Source organism: Squalius cephalus, assembly GCF_949319135.1.
Source record: "Squalius cephalus genome assembly, chromosome: 23".
In the NCBI taxonomy this organism is placed as follows: domain Eukaryota; kingdom Metazoa; phylum Chordata; class Actinopteri; order Cypriniformes; family Leuciscidae; genus Squalius; species Squalius cephalus.
The window spans coordinates 28,813,427-28,837,477 of NC_137144.1; the positions used below are offsets into that span (position 1 = coordinate 28,813,427).

Genomic DNA, 24,051 nt, shown 5'->3' on the forward strand with positions numbered 1-24,051 from the left:
CATTCTAAACCCATATATATATATATACTGTGACAAAGGTAAGCTAGAAAACACTGTTAAAAACAAACACTGAGGAAATAACAACTCTTTAATTGCAAACATTCTTTTCAAAACTATATCAAGTAACAGCAAAACTGCAACATTTTTAATGGAGATGAAAACATGAGAAGTAGAACTAAAATGCCAAACAAGTATGAGCAGTATTTGGAAATCAGCATGTGGATAGTTTAATACAATAAAAACATGTTAACTATAGTTACACATTAAAAGGTGAACGTGAACTATTAATTAAAAGCTTAAGACATGTAGCTGTGCTGAATAACATTTCAACTAGGGTGGTAAAAACCAGACAAACACTACTAGCATGTAGCGTGTTTATCTGAGTTGAGGGAGCGTGATAAAGCACTTGTGTTTATCAGGTTATGGATTTGGTTTGAGCAGTGCATTCACCTCAGAGATGAACTGGCTGAGGTTTTCCAAGCATTTCTCCCTGATGTCCACCAGGTTCTGTTTCAGCGCTGTCAGGAGCTTCTGTTCCAGAGTCGGGTCCTTGGACACAAGCATCTTCACCACCATTCCCAAAGTCTCGCAGTCCTGTTTGTACAACTGGGAAAAGACGAACAGCTGTTGGACTCATCTGAGCTCTTAACACAAAGTGAGGTACTTCAAAAACGATAAATCAGTTCATTACTTGTCTGGAGTTTTAGTCGGGTCTGGAGTCATTTCTGCGATATTTTCAAAGCTGATTGTGGTTGAAAATCAGTGGGATTCTTTGGAGTAGATTAAATATGGTGACATTTTTTGTAGGTGAATTCAAATGTGGGAAATTTAGGGAGCTTTCTGGGAAATTCATTGGTTGCTTGTTCTGTGCAAGTCTATTTAATGCGAATTTAGCTGATCTATGAAAATGATAAACAGGACAAACTGTTTGTTGGCAGGAGATGACGTGTCTCTCTCTCTGGTTTCTCTTACATGAGCATTGCTTCTTAAGAGCTTGACAAAGCAGTCTCTCTGTGTACTATACGACACTTTGACCTCCGGCGAGTAAGTCATTTGGCTGTAAACTTAACAGCCGTGCGTTTGGAGGCCAGAGACTATGGGAAAATGTCCAGGAACAGGTGTGTGACAGTGTGTTTGCATGGAGACCTAAAGGCAGAAGAAGTGTTGAAGCTAGTCAGAACTGCAAAGTTATTTCACACCAGACTTTAAAGGCCAACAAATTCTGCCTGAGTTTAAAGACGTGCAAAAATGGTGCTTAAAAGGTTTATTATGCCCTGCACATGTCCCGAGTGTGACGTCCAAGACCAGCGGACAAGGTGCGATCGGCTTTTATTTGATCTGTGCTGTAGGAAAGGTCTGGAGTTCATGCACATACATGCACATTAACACATCCTTTCAGGTTTTAAAGGAACGTTTCGGTTTAGCTCTATCAACTTTGATTCATCTCTTGATTTAAATATGTGAATATTGTTCAGAATCACTTGCTTGTCTGTGTAAAGTTAGATACCATACTTCATCTTCTTGATGAACTTACCCACAACCATCTATTAAACACTGTTATATTAGTAAACTCCATTCACGGAAATCGCCAACAAAATCTTGCGGAATTTTACGCTTTGGCGAACTGGTGGCCACTTTAGATTTGCAAATGATTTGCACTTTTAATTGCAAATGTTTTCAATTATTTGTATTGTATAACTTTTATAAATGTAATTGACTATGTTTTTTGCTGCCTCTTGGCCAGGACTCCTTTGAAAAAGAGGTTTTTAACCTCAATGGGACTTTCCTGGTTAAATAAAGGTTAAATTAAAAAAAAAAATTTTTTTTTGATGATTTCATACAATCTCATTTTTGTACAAATTGTATGATCTGCTCACGCCCCATTAGCAGTTAGGTTTAGGGGTGGAGATTCATGCTTTTTTCCCCAAAAAATCTTACATTTTTGCATATTCGCATAATTTAAATTCATATGAAATCACCACCTTGTAAAATAGTTACATTTTCTCAGGGTTGGAATTACAATACCAGAAGTTCACCAGAAGTACACTACAAAAAACAAACCAAAAAAAAACATGTTTTCTTAGTATTTTTGTCTCGTTTTCCAGCACAAATCTAAACATTCATCAAGCTAAATTTACTGGAGAAGCAAAATGACTGAAGATTTTAAGTCTTGTTTCGGAGTTTGTGCAATAACAGATATCTGCCAATGGAGTCAGAGAGATAAACTTGTTTTCCCTTTGAATTAAGTTCATATGTCTGTTCATATTTTAAGTTTAAACTTGCTACTTTCTGATGATTTTTCCCTCATGTCTTCAGTCATTTTGCTTCCTCTCCAGTAAATGTTTTCCAGGAGAAATATCTGAACATTCTTAAATCAAGATACAAGGCAAAAATATCATTTTTTTGCAGTGTAGTCCCACCACTAAAAGAGCAATTAAGACTAAAAATATCAAATAAAAGAGAAAACGAAGGGCTGAGTGCTAATTATGTTCTGACACAAATGCTGTTGATGGAGCTGAACTTATATTGAATGTGAAATCATCTTTTAACAGAAAAATAGTATGAGCGCTTCATTGTAAGGGAGCATGAGAAAAGCATAAAATTACAAGGTCTGATGGGTTAATCCTCTTTGACCAACATCATAAAGCATCCGCAGATTTGAGCCACATCTCAGAAACCGCTTTATAATCAAGAGCTTTTGGGTCTAGAGATGAATAATTCCACACAATCACCCTGGAGCTCTTCTGACATCTGAGCTCCAGCCAGTCAAGGATATTCCCTCAGAGAAACAATATAAACCGGAGAAATGTTCACGTTTATTCAGGAGCATCAGGGGAAGGGCTGGACAGCGTGACTGGTTATTTTTGCTGGAAATTCAACCCCAGTTTTTAATGATAATTCCGAGAGAGAGAGAGAGAATCTGTCTATTTGAACACAAAACTATGGATGGAAATAAACAAGAGAAAAGGAAGTAAGGAGGATAAACATAAACCTGCTCTGGTACACAAACCCTTCTAAGATAGAGGTTTAGGTTCAAAGGTTAAGTCTAATCAGAGCCGCTCAGGACCGGAAATGGCCATTTATTCAGCATTTAGGTTGAGGACTCTGTCGCTGGTTAATCTGAACGCCAGAGGAAAAGCAGAAGCGCTCAGATTACTGAAGTGGACGAGGTCTGGTTCCTCTTATCCACAGCGTTCAGGCGCTCGGGTCCAGTTTAAAAACAGCGCAGAGATTGGAGGAGTTCTGGGCTCACTCAAAGATGAGCCAAGAAGAACAAAACGCCTGAGAAAGAGAAGACATGACCGGAAAACCAAAGATATTCAGGGTTTGAGACCAATTATCTTAAATTTTAATGTAAAAGTGAATGCGGTCATTTTTAGCTTGAATATTCAAGGCTTGAACAGAGCATTATTCTGCTTGATAATGGTATGCTATATATGAATAGAATAGGTCCTCTTTAACGATTTAGCTACCTAAGCAAACATCTCTCACTAACCTAAGGGAACGTGTAGTTACTTGTCTCAACTTGGTTAAACGCTGGAGATTCCCACAAGCACGTAATGAGCAGGTTTCCACCCGTCTGCCAGTTACGGCTTCAGACTCGATTAGAGGACGTTGTTCTGGGAGCCTGTGGTGATGTCTGAAGAGTTATTACACCTCCCAGATCCCAACGCAAATCCAGCGGGTTTCGGTGTTCTGGCGCATGACCGCATTCAAAGCGCCGAATCCTGCTGAGTTTCTCAGGAGCTCAAAGAGCGTCGGGAGGTTTCATGTCTCGCTGGCAAACAAGTGTGTGTGTGTGTGTGTCCTGGAGCTCGTCTGCTGTCAGAGCTCTTAGAATCAGTGATTGGCACATGTACAATTATCAGTCAAAGGTTTGGGATCGGTAAGATTTTTAATGTTTTTAAAAGAAAAAACTTGGTGGTTCTGCTCACCAAGACTGTGTTTATTTGATTAAAAAAAAACTAAAAATATATTTTTCCAATGTAAATCATCTGTTTTCTAAGTGAATATACAGTAAAGTGTAATTTATTCCTGTGATCAAAGCTGAATGTTCAGCATCATTACTCCAGTCTTCAGTGTCACATGATCCTTCAGAAATCACTCTAATATGATGATTTGATGAGCAAGAAACATTTATTATTATTATCAGTGTTGAAAACAGTTATTTACATTTTTATTTCAGGATTCTTTGATGAATAGAAAGTTGAAAAGAACAGCATTTATCTGAAATAGAAATCTTCTGTAAAATGAAACACTACTGTTCATAAGTTTGGGGTCGGTATGAATTTATTATTTTATTTTTGGGGGGAAATAAATGAAATAAATCAATAATTTTATTCATCAAGAATGCATTAAATTGATCAAAAGTTACAGTAAAGACTCTATTTCAAATTTATTTTCTTTCTATTCATCAAAGAATCCTGAAAAAAAATTGTACACAACTGTGTTCAACATTGATAATAGTCATAAATGTTTCTTGAGCATCAAATCATCATATTAGAGTGATTTGTGAAGGATCATGTGACACTGAAGACTGGAATAATGATGCTGAACATTCAGCTTTGATCACAGGAATAAATTACATTTCAGCATAAAAATTTAAATAGAAAACAGTCATTTTAAATTGTCATGATATTTAACAATATTACTGTTTCTTTTTTTGTATTTTCGATCAAATAAACACAGCCTTGGTGAGCAGGAGAGACTTCTTTTAAAAACATTAAAACTCTTACCGATCCCAAACTTTCGACTGGAAGTGTACATGTTGAAGGTGTCTGAATAAAGTTTGGTTTGACTGTACGTGACCCTGACGTTTCAGTGTTTCACTGTCATCTGGACTAGTACATCATGTTTCCACAGCTCTCTCTCCTCCACTGTGTGACATTGATTGTATTTTCACCCGAATTACGTCATTCTCTGTCTCTTCAGAACAGCTGAATCACCAGCGATAATAAACACTCAACTTAAATTACAATCATCACAGGCATTACAGGATCTTGTAAACCCCAGAGTAAAGCCACAAGTAATTATAATAAAACAATGACATAAAAAAGAAAACAAAAGCTTGTGTTTGCGACGTACAGAGGAAGTTCTCCACCCCAGAGAGGATCTGTATTTATAGTGGTGATATTTACCAGTGCATGCTGGGAAGGTTTGTTAAAGGGAGGAAAGGTTTGACCCCGGTGTGCTTTTGTTTGGCGTGGAAGGGTTTGCGTTGTTTCAATCGGAGAGAGAGAAAGACGTGATGTGGAGGTCTGATAACAGGACCACACAAACAGGAGACCCAACTGTACAACACACTGGGAAAGCAATGGTCTGTGACACAGTACAAATAAAACACACAACTGTGGCAGCAAGTGAAGCGTCGTGCTCAAACACACACTCCCAACAAGCGGAGGTCTGTCGCAATCACTGAGCGGGGGGCAATTATTCGAGGGCTGGAACACATTAGGGAATATTAGGAGGCATTTTATCACTGAGGGTCTAATAGGGCCGGGTGGATGTGTGTCGTTGAGGACGACTGGAGTGATGGATGGAGTCTGAGCACAATCATTCCCAGCTCACGAGATGTGGTGTGTTGTACAGTCTAACCAAACATTATTCAGACACCAGATATCGTTTTACTAGTGTGATCAGGACACTATAGTTCATTTATGTAAGTGAGGAGAGCAAAATAAAGTAAACTGTGACATATTATACTCAAAATATTCTTCATACAGTGACTACCAGTGACATTTATAATACAACAATGATTGGGACACTTTGACCTGATCATGTTTTGCTGAAGTGTGTTTTCTTTAATTGCTAATGCTCTTTTTACACACAGACTGAACAAAATGAAGCATTGCTTGGTCACTGGTTGAGCTAAACTGGTATTATCTAATTGTGTAGTTAAATTTAACAGCTGACAGATATTCAACATAATTCATGTGTGAGACAGTCTAACAGAAGGACGGACAAAACCAGTCAAATATCCACTGAGTTCTGCTCATATTTTATTACCCTTTTCTAAACTACAGCGAATAAACTGATAATGTGAGAAATGTTGAAGGTGTCTGAATATATTGTGGTTTGACTGTAGCTCACTGTCTTCGAAACTCAAAAGGGAAGTGAGGAAATCATATAAACCATGGCGAACGCACCTTCTCGATGTCCTGAGCTCTGTTTTTGATGGCCTGAGCGCACTGTTCTTCCACTGTCGGCTCCTCCGGGTCTCCGCCCAAACCGGGAATCACATCCAGGTCGGAGAAAAATATCTGCAACACAGGAGATTTATTCCACTGAACATGCTAAACTCTGATAAACAGCTGTTCTGTGGCTTCGAGGATGTTTAATGAGAAAATGATGTTCTTCGTCAGTATTTTTGTCTCTTTTTTTCCAGTACAAATATCTTACTTTGTGCTTCAAGTTTGGTTCAGCTTAGACATTGCGTTTAGCAGCTATATGTCAACTCGTAAAAATGTGCATCCTTAATTAGTGTATAACTATGCAATGCTTTGACTAATCAAAATTCTTTTGATGGCTTTCTGCCAGCACTGTTCTTGGCTGATGTGTGCCAGTTTTGGGGTAGATCGGACCCTCGACCTAGGCGGAGTTTGAAAAAGTACGTATTTTGGAAAATTCAAAATGGCAGGAAAATTGTACAGGTGGAAATGGAGATTGCCTCCCTCTGAGCATTTATTATTGATTTCTGAGCTTATCAAGAATCAGTTTTTCTCTGTTAGGGTTCTTGGGTTGTGTAACGCCACATCACAGGTTCTTCAGATCAGTGTGATGGTTTCTAGTTTGTTAGAAGCACCAGCACATGAAGGTTTATAACAAACTGTGAACAAACGAGTGTATTCTATGGCAAAGATTGTTTCAGTCACTCAGTATGTATTTTAATAATGTTAAAATGGTGTAATATGTATGAATGTCGTTATGTACTTATGCATTTGGTTGTGAGTGCAGTGCGTCTGCTGAGAGTCTCCGCCCACACACTCTTCTGATTGGCTGTGATTTTGGATTGATTTGGTTGCGACTACAGAGAGTCTCCGCCCACACACTCTTCTGATTGGCTGTGATTTTGGATTGATTTGGTTGCGACTACAGAGAGTCTCCGCCCACACACTCTTCTGATTGGCTGTGATTTTTTATTGACTTGGTTGTGAGTGCAGTGCGCTTGCAGAGAGTCTCCGCCCACACACTCTTCTGATTGGCTGTGATTTGTGATTGATTTGGTTGTGAGTGCAGTGCGCTTGCAGAGAGACTCCGCCCACACGGTCTTCTGATTGGCTGTGATTTGTGATTGATTTGGTTGTGAGTGCAGTGAGCTTGCAGAGAGACTCCGCCCACACGCTCTTCTGATTGGCTGTGATTTGTGAATGATTTGGTTGTGAGTGCAGTGCGCTTGCAGAGAGACTCCGCCCACACACTCTTCTGATTGGCTGTGATTTGTGATTGATTTGGTTGTGAGTGCAGTGCGCTTGCAGAGAGTCTCCGCCCACACACTCTTCTGATTGGCTGTGATTTTGGATTGATTTGGTTGTGAGTGCAGTGCGCTTGCAGAGAGACTCCGCCCACACACTCTTCTGATTGGCTGTGATTTTGGATTGATTTGGTTGTGAGTGCAGTGCGCTTGCAGAGAGACTCCGCCCACACGGTCTTCTGATTGGCTGTGATTTGTGATTGATTTGGTTGTGAGTGCAGTGCGCTTGCAGAGAGACTCCGCCCACACGCTCTTCTGATTGGCTGTGATTTGTGAATGATTTGGTTGTGAGTGCAGTGCGCTTGCAGAGAGACTCCGCCCACACGGTCTTCTGATTGGCTGTGATTTGTGATTGATTTGGTTGTGAGTGCAGTGCGCTTGCAGAGAGACTCCGCCCACACGCTCTTCTGATTGGCTGTGATTTGTGATTGATTTGGTTGTGAGTGCAGTGCGCTTGCAGAGAGTCTCCGCCCACACGCTCTTCTGATTGGCTGTGATTTGTGATTGATTTGGTTGTGAGTGCAGTGCGCTTGCAGAGAGACTCCGCCCACACGCTCTTCTGATTGGCTGTGATTTTTGATAGGTATGTTTGAGCAGAAGCGATCGATACCTTGCTGGCCGATACCGACGCGTGTGGAGAATCTTCTTTGGATCCTCCAGGGAGATCACCGGATGGCCCGAGTTTCTCTGCAGTCACAGAGAGACAGTGAAGAACATCAGGAGAAACAGTTGCTCTTAAAACTCCAAATCTTTAAATGTCTAACTGAGCAGAAAAGAAAAAAGAATCCGTCATAAACAACATCAGAGCCATCCTTGTATAAATGAATTGTCGAACATCATCCGCGTCGGAGAAGCGTGTTTATGTTTGCGTTCCTGAGTTTGAGATGTTTCTCTCCGTGACGGCGCAAAGAAAGTTCAATCCGATTCCAGGGTTTTACAGGTGCAACTGAAAAGCATTATGTTTATTCCTGTTTTTTATTTACGTTTTAATTTGATTGAATAGAATGGAATTATAGAGTCTTGCTTCTGACTCAAGCTGAGCGCTGGAAGACGGGGAGCGTTTGGGAAACCTGTTTGGAAGCAGTGATTATTGTAGATCAAATAATTCAAAAATATCAAATATTAAAGTCATGAAACACATTAAACTACCACTGAATATTTATTCGATAATTTGGGATGATCAAAACTTTTGAATTAATTTTAAGTTTTATTATTTTAAGTATTATTTTAGTAGGAAAGGTGCACATTCTTAATAGTAAAGATTCAAATTTATATACATTTAAAGCATATTTGAAATATTATCTGTTAGAAACTATTTAAAGAGTTCAATTAGGTAGAAAAAAAAAATTAAATAAAATTTGTTTTGTTTTTTTTCCACTGTAATAATGAGTACATTATTAATTACATAACTTTTATTTGTAAGCCTAAATGCTCAGGTAACCTCTACTCTGTGTAATATTTGTAGTAATTTAATTGGTATATTTGTATATATATATATACATCTCCACATGCTAACATGATGTTTTGCTTGATCCGGACCTGCATCCCAGCACAATCCCGACGTCTGTGGACATTCCCTGCTTTCATGTGTGCGTTAATGAGCGTCGGGACAGAAGAAACGGCTTCTGTTGGCTCAGGTTTTATTGTGTCTGTAAAAGTGAGGCGACACATTCCTCCTGTATGAGTGATGATGATGATGGGAACAAAACACAGGCCTGTTGTGAGCCGACCCTCTTAACACCAAATAAATAACGACTTTAAAGTTCACAGGCTAAAAAAAGACCCTTAACTGGGACGTCCTGTTACTGGACGCGTCCAATTAAACCAGCTAACCTGAAGAACTGAAGCCCAGATATTCTACGAATCGTAAACGTGTCCAGATACTGTGGTTTAAGTTGTGTGTGAATCTATATGAACATTTTTATTTATTTATTTTTTGTTATTAATTAAACAAATTAAACTACAATATATGCCTCTGCAATTAATTGAAATAAAATATTTGTTTAATTTTATTTAGTGAATGATGATAACCTTGATCTGGAGAGGGATTTATAAACTTCCTAGCATCAGGTGTTGTGATAGAAAGGCAGGCGACAGAAAGCTGAAGAAATGAGAGGATCTGAGTCATTAAATCTGTGAAGACTAGGGAAGAGGATTATAATGTAGTGACGGGTGAGTTATCAGCTGACCTGGCTGGTTCTCGGGGCGAGTGGCGCTGATGTTCTGCTGGTGTTTGGGGACTCGGGGCGATCTGGATCTGAACCTGGATCTGAATCTGGATCTGGATCTGACACCATCACCATCAGCCCTGATCACACATCAACAGTTCTGTCAGCACCACTATCATCAAATACGATTGACAATTAGCATACAGTTTGGACTGGCGGGCTGGTTCTGTTCTGGGCAGCCTAGCATGGATAAGAGCAGCTAAACAGAACACAACCAACATGAATATATGCAGATCATTAATTAATAATGATCTTAATCACTACGCCTAATTCTTCACATTCACATGAGTTTTCCTGGTGTGTGTGTGTGTGTGTGTGTGTGTGTGCTGCTCACTCTCGGTCCAGGATCATGATGGCCTGTAGCAGTGCGTCCTCTCCTGGAGAACAGGGTAACCTTTGACCTCTGACCCCAGGCTGAGAGGTCACTGCACCGCCACTCCTGCATACAGACATGAAAATAATCTAGTTTATGTTTTTAAAGAGCTCATTAAGAGAGTCAGATATTAACAGGTCATTTACTTATTTTTTAAAAATAAATCTTTATTTAGCTTTCAAATAAGCAAACACTCGAACACACGTGAGGCCCCGAATATAAAACAACTGTACTGTGGATCAAAATGTAATTAAAAGGTAAAAACAAAATTAATGTAAAAATAAAATAATAAAAATAATAATTATATATATATATATGTTTTTTTTTTTTTTTTTTTTTTTTTTTTACATAATCTAATAAACATAAAATAAGAAAAATGTATATAATATATAATTCTGCATTATGACTGGTTTGATGAGGGAAAACTGTAAGCGCTTCTGTGCGATTCATTACAAGTGTTTGGACCAGTGCTGATCCTGAAGGAAACACACACACTTTAATCAGTGTGTGAGCTGTGATGAAGCCGCTGAGTAAAGCGCTGCTACACACACACAGTTTGATCAGTGTGTGAGCTGTGATGAAGCCGCTGAGTAAAGCGCTGCTACACACACACAGTTTGATCAGTGTGTGTGCTGTGATGAAGCCGCTGAGTAAAGCGCTGCTACACACACACAGTTTGATCAGTGTGTGAGCTGTGATGAAGCCGCTGAGTAAAGCGCTGCTACACACACACAGTTTGATCAGTGTGTGAGCTGTGATGAAGCCGCTGAGTAAAGCGCTGCTACACACACAGTTTGATCAGTGTGTGAGCTGTGATGAAGCCGCTGAGTAAAGCGCTGCTACACACACACAGTTTGATCAGTGTGTGAGCTGTGATGAAGCCGCTGAGTAAAGCGCTGCTACACACACACAGTTTGATCAGTGTGTGAGCTGTGATGAAGCCGCTGAGTAAAGCGCTGCTACACACACACAGTTTGATCAGTGTGTGAGCTGTGATGAAGCCGCTGAGTAAAGCGCTGCTACACACACACAGTTTGATCAGTGTGTGAGCTGTGATGAAGCCGCTGAGTAAAGCGCTGCTACACACACACAGTTTGATCAGTGTGTGAGCTGTGATGAAGCCGCTGAGTAAAGCGCTGCTACACACACACAGTTTGATCAGTGTGTGAGCTGTGATGAAGCCGCTGAGTAAAGCGCTGCTACACACACACAGTTTGATCAGTGTGTGAGCTGTGATGAAGCCGCTGAGTAAAGCGCTGCTACACACACACAGTTTGATCAGTGTGTGAGCTGTGATGAAGCCGCTGAGTAAAGCGCTGCTACACACACACAGTTTGATCAGTGTGTGAGCTGTGATGAAGCCGCTGAGTAAAGCGCTGCTACACACACACAGTTTGATCAGTGTGTGAGCTGTGATGAAGCCGCTGAGTAAAGCGCTGCTACACACACACAGTTTGATCAGTGTGTGAGCTGTGATGAAGCCGCTGAGTAAAGCGCTGCTACACACACACAGTTTGATCAGTGTGTGAGCTGTGATGAAGCCGCTGAGTAAAGCGCTGCTACACACACACAGTTTGATCAGTGTGTGTGCTGTGATGAAGCCGCTGAGTAAAGCGCTGCTACACACACACAGTTTGATCAGTGTGTGAGCTGTGATGAAGCCGCTGAGTAAAGCGCTGCTACACACACACAGTTTGATCAGTGTGTGAGCTGTGATGAAGCCGCTGAGTAAAGCGCTGCTACACACACACAGTTTGATCAGTGTGTGTGCTGTGATGAAGCCGCTGAGTAAAGCGCTGCTACACACACACAGTTTGATCAGTGTGTGAGCTGTGATGAAGCCGCTGAGTAAAGCGCTGCTACACACACAGTTTGATCAGTGTGTGAGCTGTGATGAAGCCGCTGAGTAAAGCGCTGCTACACACACACAGTTTGATCAGTGTGTGAGCTGTGATGAAGCCGCTGAGTAAAGCGCTGCTACACACACACAGTTTGATCAGTGTGTGAGCTGTGATGAAGCCGCTGAGTAAAGCGCTGCTACACACACACAGTTTGATCAGTGTGTGAGCTGTGATGAAGCCGCTGAGTAAAGCGCTGCTACACACACACAGTTTGATCAGTGTGTGAGCTGTGATGAAGCCGCTGAGTAAAGCGCTGCTACACACACACAGTTTGATCAGTGTGTGAGCTGTGATGAAGCCGCTGAGTAAAGCGCTGCTACACACACACAGTTTGATCAGTGTGTGAGCTGTGATGAAGCCGCTGAGTAAAGCGCTGCTACACACACACAGTTTGATCAGTGTGTGAGCTGTGATGAAGCCGCTGAGTAAAGCGCTGCTACACACACAGTTTGATCAGTGTGTGAGCTGTGATGAAGCCGCTGAGCTCTGCGGAGACGAAGGTGTCCGGTGGCTAATGCGGGGTAAGTCGGGCCAAGCCCTCAGCTTCTCCTCCACCGCTAATTTGATTGTTTGTTTTAGGAGTTCAGCCGGGCTTTTAAGTTCTCTGGAGCCTGTCGGGCCACGGGACGCTGACCTCTGACCTCTGACCTCTGGCCAGACAGACCAGCAGACGTGAGATGATCATCCTTCTACACATCACAGGTAGAGATATTTATACACTCTTACCGATCTTACTCATTATATTCAATTGGGATTTATTTTTATGTTTTTAGAATTCATTTTAATGTTATTTATATATTATTATAGTTTTTATTCATATTTTGAATTGCGTTTTATTTTTATATTTTCAGAATTAATTTAAATTTTATTATATTTATATACTATTTAATTTTTTTATATTTTGAACAAGGTTTTATTTTTATATTTTCAGTTTCATTTAAATTGATTATATTTATATACTATCATAGTTTTTTTATATTTGTGAATTAGTTTTTATTTTTATATTTTCAGAATTCACTTTAATATTATTATTTACTTGTTATCAGCCGTAAACGAGCCGCTGCTGAACTCAGACCCGAACACACACACACACACACACACACACACACACAGAACACAGAGGAGTTTAATAACTGTGTTGTGTGTTTATTATACATATAATAATACATTTATTATACATATATAATATATCCAATTCGCTAATGAATCATTCTGAATGACTCAGTGATTCTCTCGAACCGATTCCCAAAGCACTGGTAAATGAGAGAGTGAATCATATGGATAAATAGAAATAAAATAAAATATATAAGAAATGTAAACTTACTTGCCAAGCCAACATTTCTCATTTTCATTAACGTTAAGTTGAAGCACTAAAACTGAAATAAAAGTTAAAAACGATAAAAAATAAATGAAATGGCAAACCTTTAACTGAAATTAAAATGAAAACAGAAAATAAAAACAGATATATAAAAATATTAATAAAAACTATAATAGTATATGGATGATAGTAAAATAACACTGATGAACACCTGTATATTCTGTCTGTGAAATGAGAATTTATGGGGTTTTTATGCACAGAGATTGTGATCATAAATCTACAATTATTTCTCCTGCTGTTTTGTGGGTTTATTTTCTGATGAGAAATTAATTTCAATATGTGTTCAAGTTAAAGTACTTTAATGCAGTGGATGTGCTCATATACACTATTGCACAAGCATTATTACAAACATAATTAATGAATTATTAAAGTGTATGGACTGATGGTCAAACGGTGTGTGTGTGTGTGTCTGTCTGTCTGTCTGTGTGTGTGTGTGTGTGTGTGTGTGTGTGTGTGTGTGTGTGTGTGTGTGTGTGTGTGTGTGTGTGCGTCTCACCTTAGATGTTCATGTGGTCGATCCTCATGCTGTGTGTTACAGAAATACAGCGCCTCCTGCTGGAGAAACTACAGTCACACATACACACACACTCACACACACACACACACACACACACACACACACACACACAGACAGACACACACACACACACACACACACACACACACACACACACACACACACACACACACACATCAGTGTTTCGGTCTCACTTTCCAGCACAAACATCTAAACTTTCTTAAATCAACACACATTTACTGGAGGAGAACAACGACTGAAGATATTAAGACTTGCTTACTGAAAAATGCTTCAGATAAAGTGAGTTTGTGCTTAAAACAGGAACACACATCTGCCATATTCAGTTTTAAGCACAAACTCACTTTCTTGATTCAGTAAACAAGTCTTTATATCTTCAGTCGTTGTTCTTCTCCAGTAAATGAGTCTTGATGTAATAATGATGAGATGTTTGTGCTGATGATAATGCAGCTTTATTAACTGATCTAATATTCCTGACGTGGAGACTTAGAATATCTTAGAATAAATATCAGTGTGTGTGTGTGTGAGTGTGTGTGTGTGTGTGTGTGTGTGTGTGTGTGTGTGTGTGTGTGTGTGTGTGTGTCTCACCCTGTGGTACAGCAGTGTGTCTCTGTGTCCCTGTGATCTCTCGCTGTGATGAGTGTGTGTGTGTCCGGCATCTCCTCTGTAACACTGAGCGGGGCGTTTGCTCACGACTCTCACTCTGCGATACGGCGCCTGAGAATGAAGATCTCTGAGCATCAGGGGCCTAAAACACACACTACTGAAGCAGAAGAAGGTGTGTGTGTGTGTGTGTGTGTGTGTGTGTGTGTGTGTGTGTGTGTGTGTGTGTGTGTGTGTGTGTGTGTGTGTGTCTGTGTGTGTGTGTCTGTGTGTGTGTGTGTCTGTGTGTCTGTGTCTGTGTGTGTGTGTGTGTGTGTGTGTGTCTGTATGTGTGTGTGTGTGTGTGTGTGTGTGTCTGTGTCTGTGTGTGTGTGTGTGTGTGTGTGTGTGTGTGTGTCTGTATGTGTGTGTGTGTGTGTGTGTGTGTGTGTGTGTGTCTGTGTCTGTGTCTGTGTGTGTGTGTGTGTGTGTGTGTGTGTCTGTGTATGTGTGTGTGTGTGTGTCTGTGTATGTGTGTGTGTGTGTGTGTGTGTGTGCTCTTACAGCTGTTCCGCTGTATCTCTCATAGATCCGTCTGATGCTGAGCTCCCTGTACGTCACTGAAACACATTCACAATCACATCACTTCCTGTCCGCCACGTTCACAATCACATCACTTCCTGTCCGCCACGTTCACAATCACATCACTTCCTGTTCGCCACGTTCACAATCACATCACTTCCTGTCCGCCACGTTCACAATCACATCACTTCCTGTCCGCCACTGGAACACACTGATCTGTCACTCATAACTCATCTGATGTGGATATGAAGGGTTCAGACACTCACTGATGATGATCTGGATCCTCTCGCTCTGTAAACTGCAGCTTGAGGAGAAACATAGGGTTTTATTAGTTATATCAGAAACATATGCTTTTATTAGTTATATCAGAAACATATGCTTTTATTAGTTATATCAGAAACATATGCTTTTATTAGTTATATCAGAAACATATGCTTTTATTAGTTATATCAGAAACATATGCTTTTATTAGTTATATCAGAAACATATGCTTTTATTAGTTATATCAGAAACATATGCTTTTATTAGTTATTATATCCTGAAGATCAACATCAGCATAAAGCTGACTTTACTCACAGCTATTTATTCTAACATACGTTCACTGTCATACACTAATACATTAATAATCTTCAGATCGTGTAAGAAGCTTCACTATTTTTCTTTACGTTTATGTTATCTGATGACGAGGGATGATAATACAGAGATTACACAATTATACTGAATTATCTGTGGTATTCTGTAAACTATAGTTACTACGGTGAATTTAACACATTAAAATATTATTTTGCCACTTTTGAATAACTTATATTTACATGAATTCACCGTACATTCATGTGCTAACATTTTACAACAAGATTGCATTGTTTTACATTAGGTAATAATACATTTCCTAACAACTAACGTTTTTACAGCATTTAATATTTGTTCATAAAATGTTCATGTTAGTTCACATTAATGTTAACAGATTCAACTTTTGATCTTATACATCAGTATAGATGTATATAAGTAAAGTGATAATTATGTTATTAATATAATTATATGATTATTGCGCGTGCACGTTTCTACAGCGGCTGCATTAACGCCTATTATTACTTCACACAGTTTATAAATACTATATGAATATAAGTTACCTCGTCAAAGTTTGATGTCGGTTGTAAAATCAGAAGTGTAACTGTACTTGTTTTAATATTAATCAGTTCATCTTGGTACCTGATGATTAGGCTATTATTATTATTATTATTATGACGATGTTCTTCTTCAGCAGAAAGTGATTGATGAGAATCGGCGAGTGACTGTCGCCCCCTGCAGGACACACGCTATACTGTACACGCTATACTGTACAGAAGGACTATATTTTACATTATTTAAATGAAAACTCTGGGGAAAAAATAAGATTAATTTATGTTTGTAAATAATATTATAGATTATTACAAATAAAACAGCAGTAAGGTGAAAAAGTATGTTTGTAAAGTAGTAGTTAATCAAGACTTTTTGGTGAAATTTAGCTAATTTAATGTGTACACAAAAAAAAAAAAAAAAAAAAAACGTACTTTTTTATGTAATGTTTTCTTCCCAAATTAATTTTTGGGGGTTATTTTTTCAGTGTTTGTGTAGTTTTATTTATTTATTTATTTTGCAAAACACACAGAGATGACATGTTTATGATGTACAACTTTGTATACAGACTACAAATTGTATTAACAATATGTTCAATGTCATCAGAATACAAATGAGAAAAGAAGAGTTAACAAAGAGCTGGAAGAAAACCGCAGTTTTAAGGAGAAAATACTCAGCAATTCTGTTTAATTATGAATTTACACATGTCTTAAAGCGTATTAAAAACACCACATAGACACATTAAAAGCTGGATTTACACCACAGTTGGACTTTAACATTACTTAATTTATTATTTAGCCTAACTGTTTAGTTGAAATTCTTAATTGTATTGAAGATTTAGAAGAAGTAGAAGTATATGCGCTCTTTGTGGAAGAGCAGAGCCTATAGATTACATAAAGAAAGCAGCGCTTCATTAACACTGCGCTATTATATAGATTATACAGAGGTAATATGCAAGAAACTGCCGCGATATAAAAACATACATTTAACATTTCATTATTCATAAGCTGATCAAAACAATCACTTGGTATAAATGTGGGCAGTGGCCATGTGGCTATATTTACACTAAGTTTAAAGGAGAACTCGGCAACTCTAGCGAGCTCTAGTCACTTCTTCGCTGATTTTCCCTTTTGTTGTCGCATGTTTTCCCCACGAGCTCCCCCTACAGCTGTGGGGGGGCGTATATTTCACAACACATTCGTAAAAAACTCAGTTGCGGTGGCCTCCTCCCCCTCTCTACCGCTGCTCATGTGCGTTTGTTGTGATCGGAGCAAGCCAACTGTATCGTGTGGAGCTATGTCGACCGAGGTGGGTAATCTGGTAATACATCATACATGCGTGTGTGTTTATGTTGAATTGCCGTAAAGCAATTCGTGTTTCGCGCTCGCTCTCGTTCTCGTTCTCGCCTCTCACGAGACTTCCAATTTCTATCTTACCGGGACGGTAGTACAGAAGTTGCAAGGTTGGTTTTCCGCCTGGGAACGCTGGGGGGAGCTGGGAAAGTCACCAATATCACCAGAACAGGTTGTTTAACCATCCAAATGATTTCTAGACAGTTTTATTAAAGGAATACTCCACCGTCTTTTCATATTAAACTATGTTATTCCCTTAACTAAGACGAGTTGATACATACCTCTCTCGTCTCAGTGCGTGCACTCAATCGCTCTGGCGCGCGGCGAAACTTTGTTCACTCAGTTCATTTAATACGGGCCAAGCAGAGAAGCTACTAAACACCTCCACGTTTTCCCCATTTAAACACAGTTACTCGCGTAGTGTAACTCGACCTAGGACGGTGACACAAAACAAAACGTTGCGCTTTTCTAAGCGTGTAAAATGGATAACTATATTGTATGGCGGAATACCATAGCAAGTGCTTATGAGCACTTCGACTTGGCGGAGTAATATCTTCACTCGTGAAAAATCCTCTCACCGGCCCCCGCTCCCTCTGGTGAAGATATTACTCCGCCAAGACGAAGTGCTTACAAGCACTTGCTATGGTATTCCGCCATACAATATAGTTATCCATTTTACACGCTTAGAAAAGCGCAACGTTTTGTTTTGTGTCACCGTCCTAGGTCGAGTTACACTACGCGAGTAACTGTGTTTAAATGGGGAAAACGTGGAGGTGTTTAGTAGCTTCTCTGCTTGGCCCGTATTGAATGAACTGAGTGAACAAAGTTTCGCCGCGCGCCAGAGCGATTGAGTGCACGCACTGAGACGAGAGAGGTATGTATCAACTCGTCTTAGTTTAGGGAATAACATAGTTTAATATGAAAAGACGGTGGAGTATTCCTTTAAGTTAAAAAAGTTGCCAAGTTCTCCTTTAAATAGCGATATATTCTATAGGCTATAGGCCTATAGGTATATTTGACCCATATTTAGGCAGAACACAGCCTATTTATCGACAAGATACATTTTGAATTTAAGATTTTTGCCTGTTCGTCCGATCCACTACTGTTCAATAAAGCACCTGATCAACGATACCTGTGTTCCTTCTCCTGATTATCTGTGTCAGTTAATCACTTTAGCCAGACAACCATGTTAAAGGAGAAGTTCACTTTTAAAATGAAAATTCTGTCATCATATACTCACCCTCATGTTGTTTCAAAGCTGTATGAATTTCTTTCTTCTGCTGAACAGAAAGGAAGATATTTAGAAGAATATCAGTAACCAGACAGTTTTTGGGTCCCAATGACTTCCATAGTAGGAAAAAAATATACTATGGAAGTCAATGGGACCCAAAAACTGTCTGGTTACTGATATTCTTCTAAATATCTTCCTTTCTGTTCAGCAGAAGAAAGAAATTCATACAGCTTTGAAACAACATGAGGGTGAGTATATGATGACAGAATTTTCATTTTAGTGCTGAAAAATATAGTCTTTTTTTCTGTTCTGCGCCCCAGAAAGCTTCCTCTATCCATTTTATTTATAGACTTAATGTCGGAGGTTGAGCGGTTGATATTTATATAATACATTTGTATCGTTTTTAACAAATAACTTTTGATTATTTACAGTTTTATTAAGGAGATTTTCAAGTAATGAGTTTAGCTCAATGGCGCCCCCTCTCTGTGCACTGCATATAACACTAAACAACGGAAACGAAACCACAGTGTCATCACTAGCCTATATTCATAATACAAATATATAATGTTGATTATTGTTTGTGTTAATTGTGAGCTGACTGCAGTACGGCTGATGGCCCGAGACACATCTCCCCATGTGGGATTATACAGTTTGTTTTTCCGTACATGAAGAGACTTGAGCCTATAGATGCAGGAACTCACCCAGCTGGAAATCCACGTGCTAATGTTTGAGTTTAACTCTGAGTTTTGGAGATCTCTCTCTTTGTTTGTTTTTGTTTTTTAATTGTGAATAATGGAGATGTTTTTTTTTAGAAAATTGAGATAACTTTACTTATCTCTCCTTTTCTTGCAGAAATTTTTAATTGGACCTTTTATCTGGCTGGACCCATTTACACACACACACACACACACACACACACACACACACACACACACACACACACACACACACACACACTTGTTATCTTTATCTAAATTACACTAGACAGTTAATGTTATGTTCTGACATGTTCAGTGACACACTACTCTACACACACTACACACATCAAAAACTGTCAAATACTTTGGAAGTCTAAGAATCACATGGAGAAACTCTTTCTGTATCATTTCCCTAAAGTGGGCGATGACTGATGTTGGATTAAACAGAGGAAGTGAAACTATCCATCACAGTGCTCATCAGTGCAGTTACTACTAGATCCTGAGGGAATATAGCCTAGTTAAAGTTCGAGCACATTCAACATGAGTTTCCAGGTCGTTTTTTCAGACGAGAGACAGGGACTGGAGAGAAGAAGAGTTTCTGTGGCGAATTCAGAAGAGGAGTTCAGGAACACCACAGTGCAGGAGTTAAAGAGAAAACTCATTCCTGAAGACCAGCGTAAGTCCAACACTTCAGTCTTCTGTGTGCATTAGCTAACATATGTGAAGTAGATTGTGATGTTAATAAAGAAAATCTGTATTTGAATGTAGATTCAGCTCTTATTAACGGAGAAGCCTGAGATTGAGACGTTAGCAAATAAATAACATTATATTAATGAGGAAAACATGTGATTTGATGTGTGTGTGTGTGTGTGTGTGTGTGTGTGTGTGTGTGTGTGTGTGTGTGTGTGTGTGTTCGCTGTTCCTCATGTTTCTTCCACAGTTGAAGACACTATACTTATCTACCGCTTCGACACACTGAAGAAGAATCGCACACTGGGTTTCTACGGCATTGAACATGAGGATCATATTTACGCAGTACCCCGTGGATGTATGCATTATTTACACTATATTTGTCATTATTAAAAGCATTTATTTATAATCTTAAACTAACTGACCTTTTAATTTCAGCCACCTATACAGTGACATCCACGCTCTGCTCTTCTGCTGGGCATTCGTCGACAAGTCAGTTTCTCTTCTGAGTCTAAAGTCCACAAATGCTGGTTTTCTCTATCAGTGGTTTTGCATTACACACATTTTTATAAAACATGTTTACAGCTTTTATAAACATCAGGTTTTTTTTATGAGTTTTGTGCTTCATTTTGTGGCGATATAAATATAAACTTTATTATGATGAGTGTAAAATACCTTTAATTATTGATCCTTCACATTATTAAAGGCACTGAAAGACAGGCATAAACTCAGTAATCTTCTGGGTTTTTTCACATTATCTCTCACAGGAACGTATACCTATGAAGATGACGATGATGAAGTACTGCCCAGGACTCGATCTATGGAAATTATGATTCCGATGCAACAGACTGACCCGTCTAAGTTTTGATTATTATATTTCAGTACAGCTTCCCATAATCCACAGATATATATTCATACTGTCATCAGTTAAAGTGGCATATCTTTAACATTAACTACCATTAACATTCACTCTCACATTCTCTTCTGAAGTCAGTGTCTTAATGTAAAATGGTCCTAAAAAGAATGAATCTATAATAGTTTATGAACTGGTTTTGACATGCTGTGCATTTCCTGTATGTTTCTATGTATTCATATGCAACAATTCTACATAGCCCTTTCTTTTACAGTTATTAAAACAATATTGAATATTTTTATTTTGTGCGAATTTTCCCTTTGCCCTTCTAAACTGTTTTTGTGTAATTCATTTAATTCATTCCAATTTACTTTAACATTGTCAGTTAAGAGTATAAAGTATACTGTAAAATTGTTGTTAACTGTAAAAAGTAAGTGTCTGTGCTGCCTTAAAATTATAAGTTTAATCAACTCAAATATCCAAGATGTCACTTAGTATAACTTCACATTTCAAGTTGAATAAACCTAAAATTTTAAGGCAGCAGGAACACTTACTTTTTAAAATTGACAACTATTTAGATTTGCTTTATTCATATCAATAGGTGCATTTGGCTTGCAGCATTGCATGCTGGTTCAAGAATAATCCTTTGTGCCATACTTCTAAAACATGTTGACAATATTTATGTAACAGAAAACAGAAGAGAGAGAGAACACCTAACATTAACAAGTCTGTTCAGGTCTTTATATCGCAGCCCACTCTTGAATACAATCCAAAACTCCTAAACATGTTCACACTTGAAAAAAAAATACGTTCTACAGTTTAATGTGTTTCTCACAGATCCAGCATTCACTGCTGTTGCTTTAAATCATTTAATTCATAAAGTGGTAAATGTCATTTAAAATAGTTTAAGAACATTTTCTTCTCAGTTGTTTAGTTAACAGTTCAATACAGTGTTAGATTACATTCTGAATCATTGCGTTTACATGGACACTTATAATCGGATTGACGGCTCAATCGGACTAAAAAACCTTCATGTAAACACCTTAATCGATCCGATTGAGCTCGATTCGAATGAAATTTCGATCGGATTGAAAGGGGTGGTTTATCCCTTTTGTAATCCGATCAGAGCCGGTTCTAGACATTAGGAGGCCCTAGGCAAAATTCATGTTGGAGGCCCCCCACCCCCAATAAAAAAACACTTGAAACAAATATGATTCCTAACCTTTTAATTTATACAGCATTTAATTTTAAAAGCAGTATATTTTTACTTACACAGTACATAACATAAGTTTGGACACATTACTATTTCTAATGTTTTTGAAAGAAGTCTCTTATGCTCATCAAGCCTGGATTTATTTGATCAAAAATACAGAAAAATAATATAGTGAAATATTATTAAAATTTAAAATAATGGTTTTCTATTTTACTATACTTTATATTTCTGTGATGCAAAGCTGAATTTAGTGTCATGTGATCCTTCAGAAAACTTTATAATATTCTGATTTATTATCAAATGTTAGAAATGGTGCTTAATATTTATTTTATAACCTGTGATACTTTTTTTCAGGATTTTTGATGATTAAAAAGTTGTTTTAAAAAAGTCTTCACTATCACTTTTTATATATTTAACACATCCTTGCTGAATATTCCTGTTTTTTTTCTGTATTTTTGATCAAATAAATGCAGGCTTGTAGAGCATAATAATAAACTTCTTTCAAAAACATTAAAAATAGTAATGGGTCCAGACTTTTACTGGTACTGTATGTACATATTAATCAAACTTTATCTAAGGTAATCTCTTTTTTGTTTAATGAAGATGTTATTGTTGTTGTTGTTATTTTGCTGTTTTATTCAATTTATTCACAGTTAATCCCACTTCAGTAGATGAGCATAAGTGCTTTTATATTGCATTGCTACCTTAAATAGGCCTATGCTATACACAAATCAAGTGGAAGAGAAAGACACGATAGCTACTGAGCAGAAAAAAATATATAAACTGATAGGCTATTATTGGCGTAATGTCAGGGTATAATCTAATCATCAGCAGAATTTAAAAGATAGACCCATAGATATGAGATCCTTTATTTGAAACATTTAAAAATGTTGTAGTGTGTTGGCTTTTTAACTTAGAATACAGACGTCTTGTCTTTTAATTTTGTAGCTTTTTTACTAGTCAGCTCCCGACGCGATGTTATTCATTGTACGCGCAAATTCAAAGCGTCGCGTCTGGGCACGTTAATGACGCTCGCGCTCTTTTAAACTCGTAATAAAGCGGTGAATGATTTTTCCAGAAATGACGCTGATCTACAGTACAAGTTTATATTTAGAATACATTGCAATCACTCCAAAATAGATGACGACAACTCACACACCTGCATTTTGAGCTGTGCTTCTTTGTGTGCTTAGGCTTTTGCCTCGCAGCACCTGATGGATGCGTTCATTACACATACTTTCAGAAGCCGGCACCCGCTTTGTAACGGACACATTAATTGGTTTAACTGCAGTAATTTAACATTCTATGGTTAAGATAAACATCCTCACTATTTTTAGTTAATTAATAAATATTGAAATAAATTGTAGATAGGACATTTGTACCTTTTTTTTAATTCTTTTTATTTTATTTTATTTTATTTATTTTTTTGTCCCTCTGGGCCCCATCCCGCCAATCGGGCCCTAGGCACGTGCCTAGTTTGCCTTTGCGTTAATCCGGCTCTGAATCCGATCGAGAGAACATGTAAACACTTGATCGGATTGAAAACCGAAACTGAAAGGACTGCGCATGTGCAATGACGTTTACTAGCGTAATGACGTATGACGCGCGGAACGAGCTGTTCTTCCTGTTGAATAAAGTGTCATATTAATAAGATTCCCGTCATTCTAAAATTCTCATTTCACTCGCGCGTCTGTGAAGTGAAGCAGGACAACGTCCCACCAGTGCTTGTTTTGGATTCTCATCCACGGACGACTGGTTTTGGCCGCGGGGAGGGGCATTTTTACTGTGTGATCAATAAGCAGCACGGCAAAACGGTTAATATGCTCTAAATTTATGATCAGAGACGGA

The 24,051-nt window shown here is 38.5% G+C and overlaps 2 protein-coding genes across 3 annotated transcripts; one reads left to right on the top strand and one right to left on the bottom strand.

Moving 5' to 3' along the window:
- Positions 1–74: 74 nt before the first annotated feature.
- On the bottom strand, positions 75–16,340 carry LOC307151123 (uncharacterized protein). 2 transcript variants are annotated; one of them, XM_079858969.1, is made up of 10 exons: positions 16,181–16,340; positions 15,317–15,354; positions 15,033–15,088; positions 14,475–14,603; positions 13,848–13,915; positions 10,034–10,138; positions 9,661–9,779; positions 8,082–8,158; positions 6,147–6,260; positions 75–606 (listed from the first exon to the last, which is right to left on the bottom strand). In XM_079858969.1, coding segments are annotated over exons 2-10 (855 nt in total). In that variant the 5' UTR covers positions 15,318–15,354; positions 16,181–16,340; the 3' UTR covers positions 75–420. The 2 variants fall into 2 exon arrangements, with proteins under 2 accessions (XP_079715095.1, XP_079715096.1); XM_079858970.1 differs by lacking the exon at positions 14,475–14,603 and having other exon boundaries at positions 16,181–16,321.
- Positions 16,341–17,355: 1,015 nt separating this feature from the next.
- LOC307151134 (uncharacterized protein) lies at positions 17,356–21,288 on the top strand. Its single transcript, XM_079858983.1, has 5 exons — positions 17,356–17,474; positions 19,602–20,123; positions 20,388–20,495; positions 20,576–20,629; positions 20,905–21,288. Exons 2-5 carry the CDS (start codon positions 19,988–19,990, stop codon positions 21,003–21,005), a joined length of 399 nt encoding a protein of 132 aa, XP_079715109.1. The 5' UTR covers positions 17,356–17,474; positions 19,602–19,987; the 3' UTR covers positions 21,006–21,288.
- The last annotated feature ends 2,763 nt before the right edge of the window (positions 21,289–24,051 follow it).

Excerpts from the sequence above, each read along its gene's own strand:
- LOC307151134 (XM_079858983.1), top strand. The coding sequence starts at position 19,988 with ATGAGTTTCCAGGTCGTTTTTTCAGACGAGAGACAGGGACTGGAGAGA. Across the intron at positions 20,124-20,387 it reads ACTCATTCCTGAAGACCAGC|TTGAAGACACTATACTTATC; the intron begins GTAAGTCCAACA and ends TTTCTTCCACAG. Across the intron at positions 20,496-20,575 it reads TTACGCAGTACCCCGTGGAT|CCACCTATACAGTGACATCC; the intron begins GTATGCATTATT and ends TTTTAATTTCAG.
- LOC307151123 (XM_079858969.1), bottom strand. Across the intron at positions 14,604-15,032 it reads AGAGATACAGCGGAACAGCT|GCGCCGTATCGCAGAGTGAG; the intron begins GTAAGAGCACAC and ends CTTCATTCTCAG. Across the intron at positions 607-6,146 it reads GAGCTCAGGACATCGAGAAG|TTGTACAAACAGGACTGCGA; the intron begins GTGCGTTCGCCA and ends GTCTTTTCCCAG.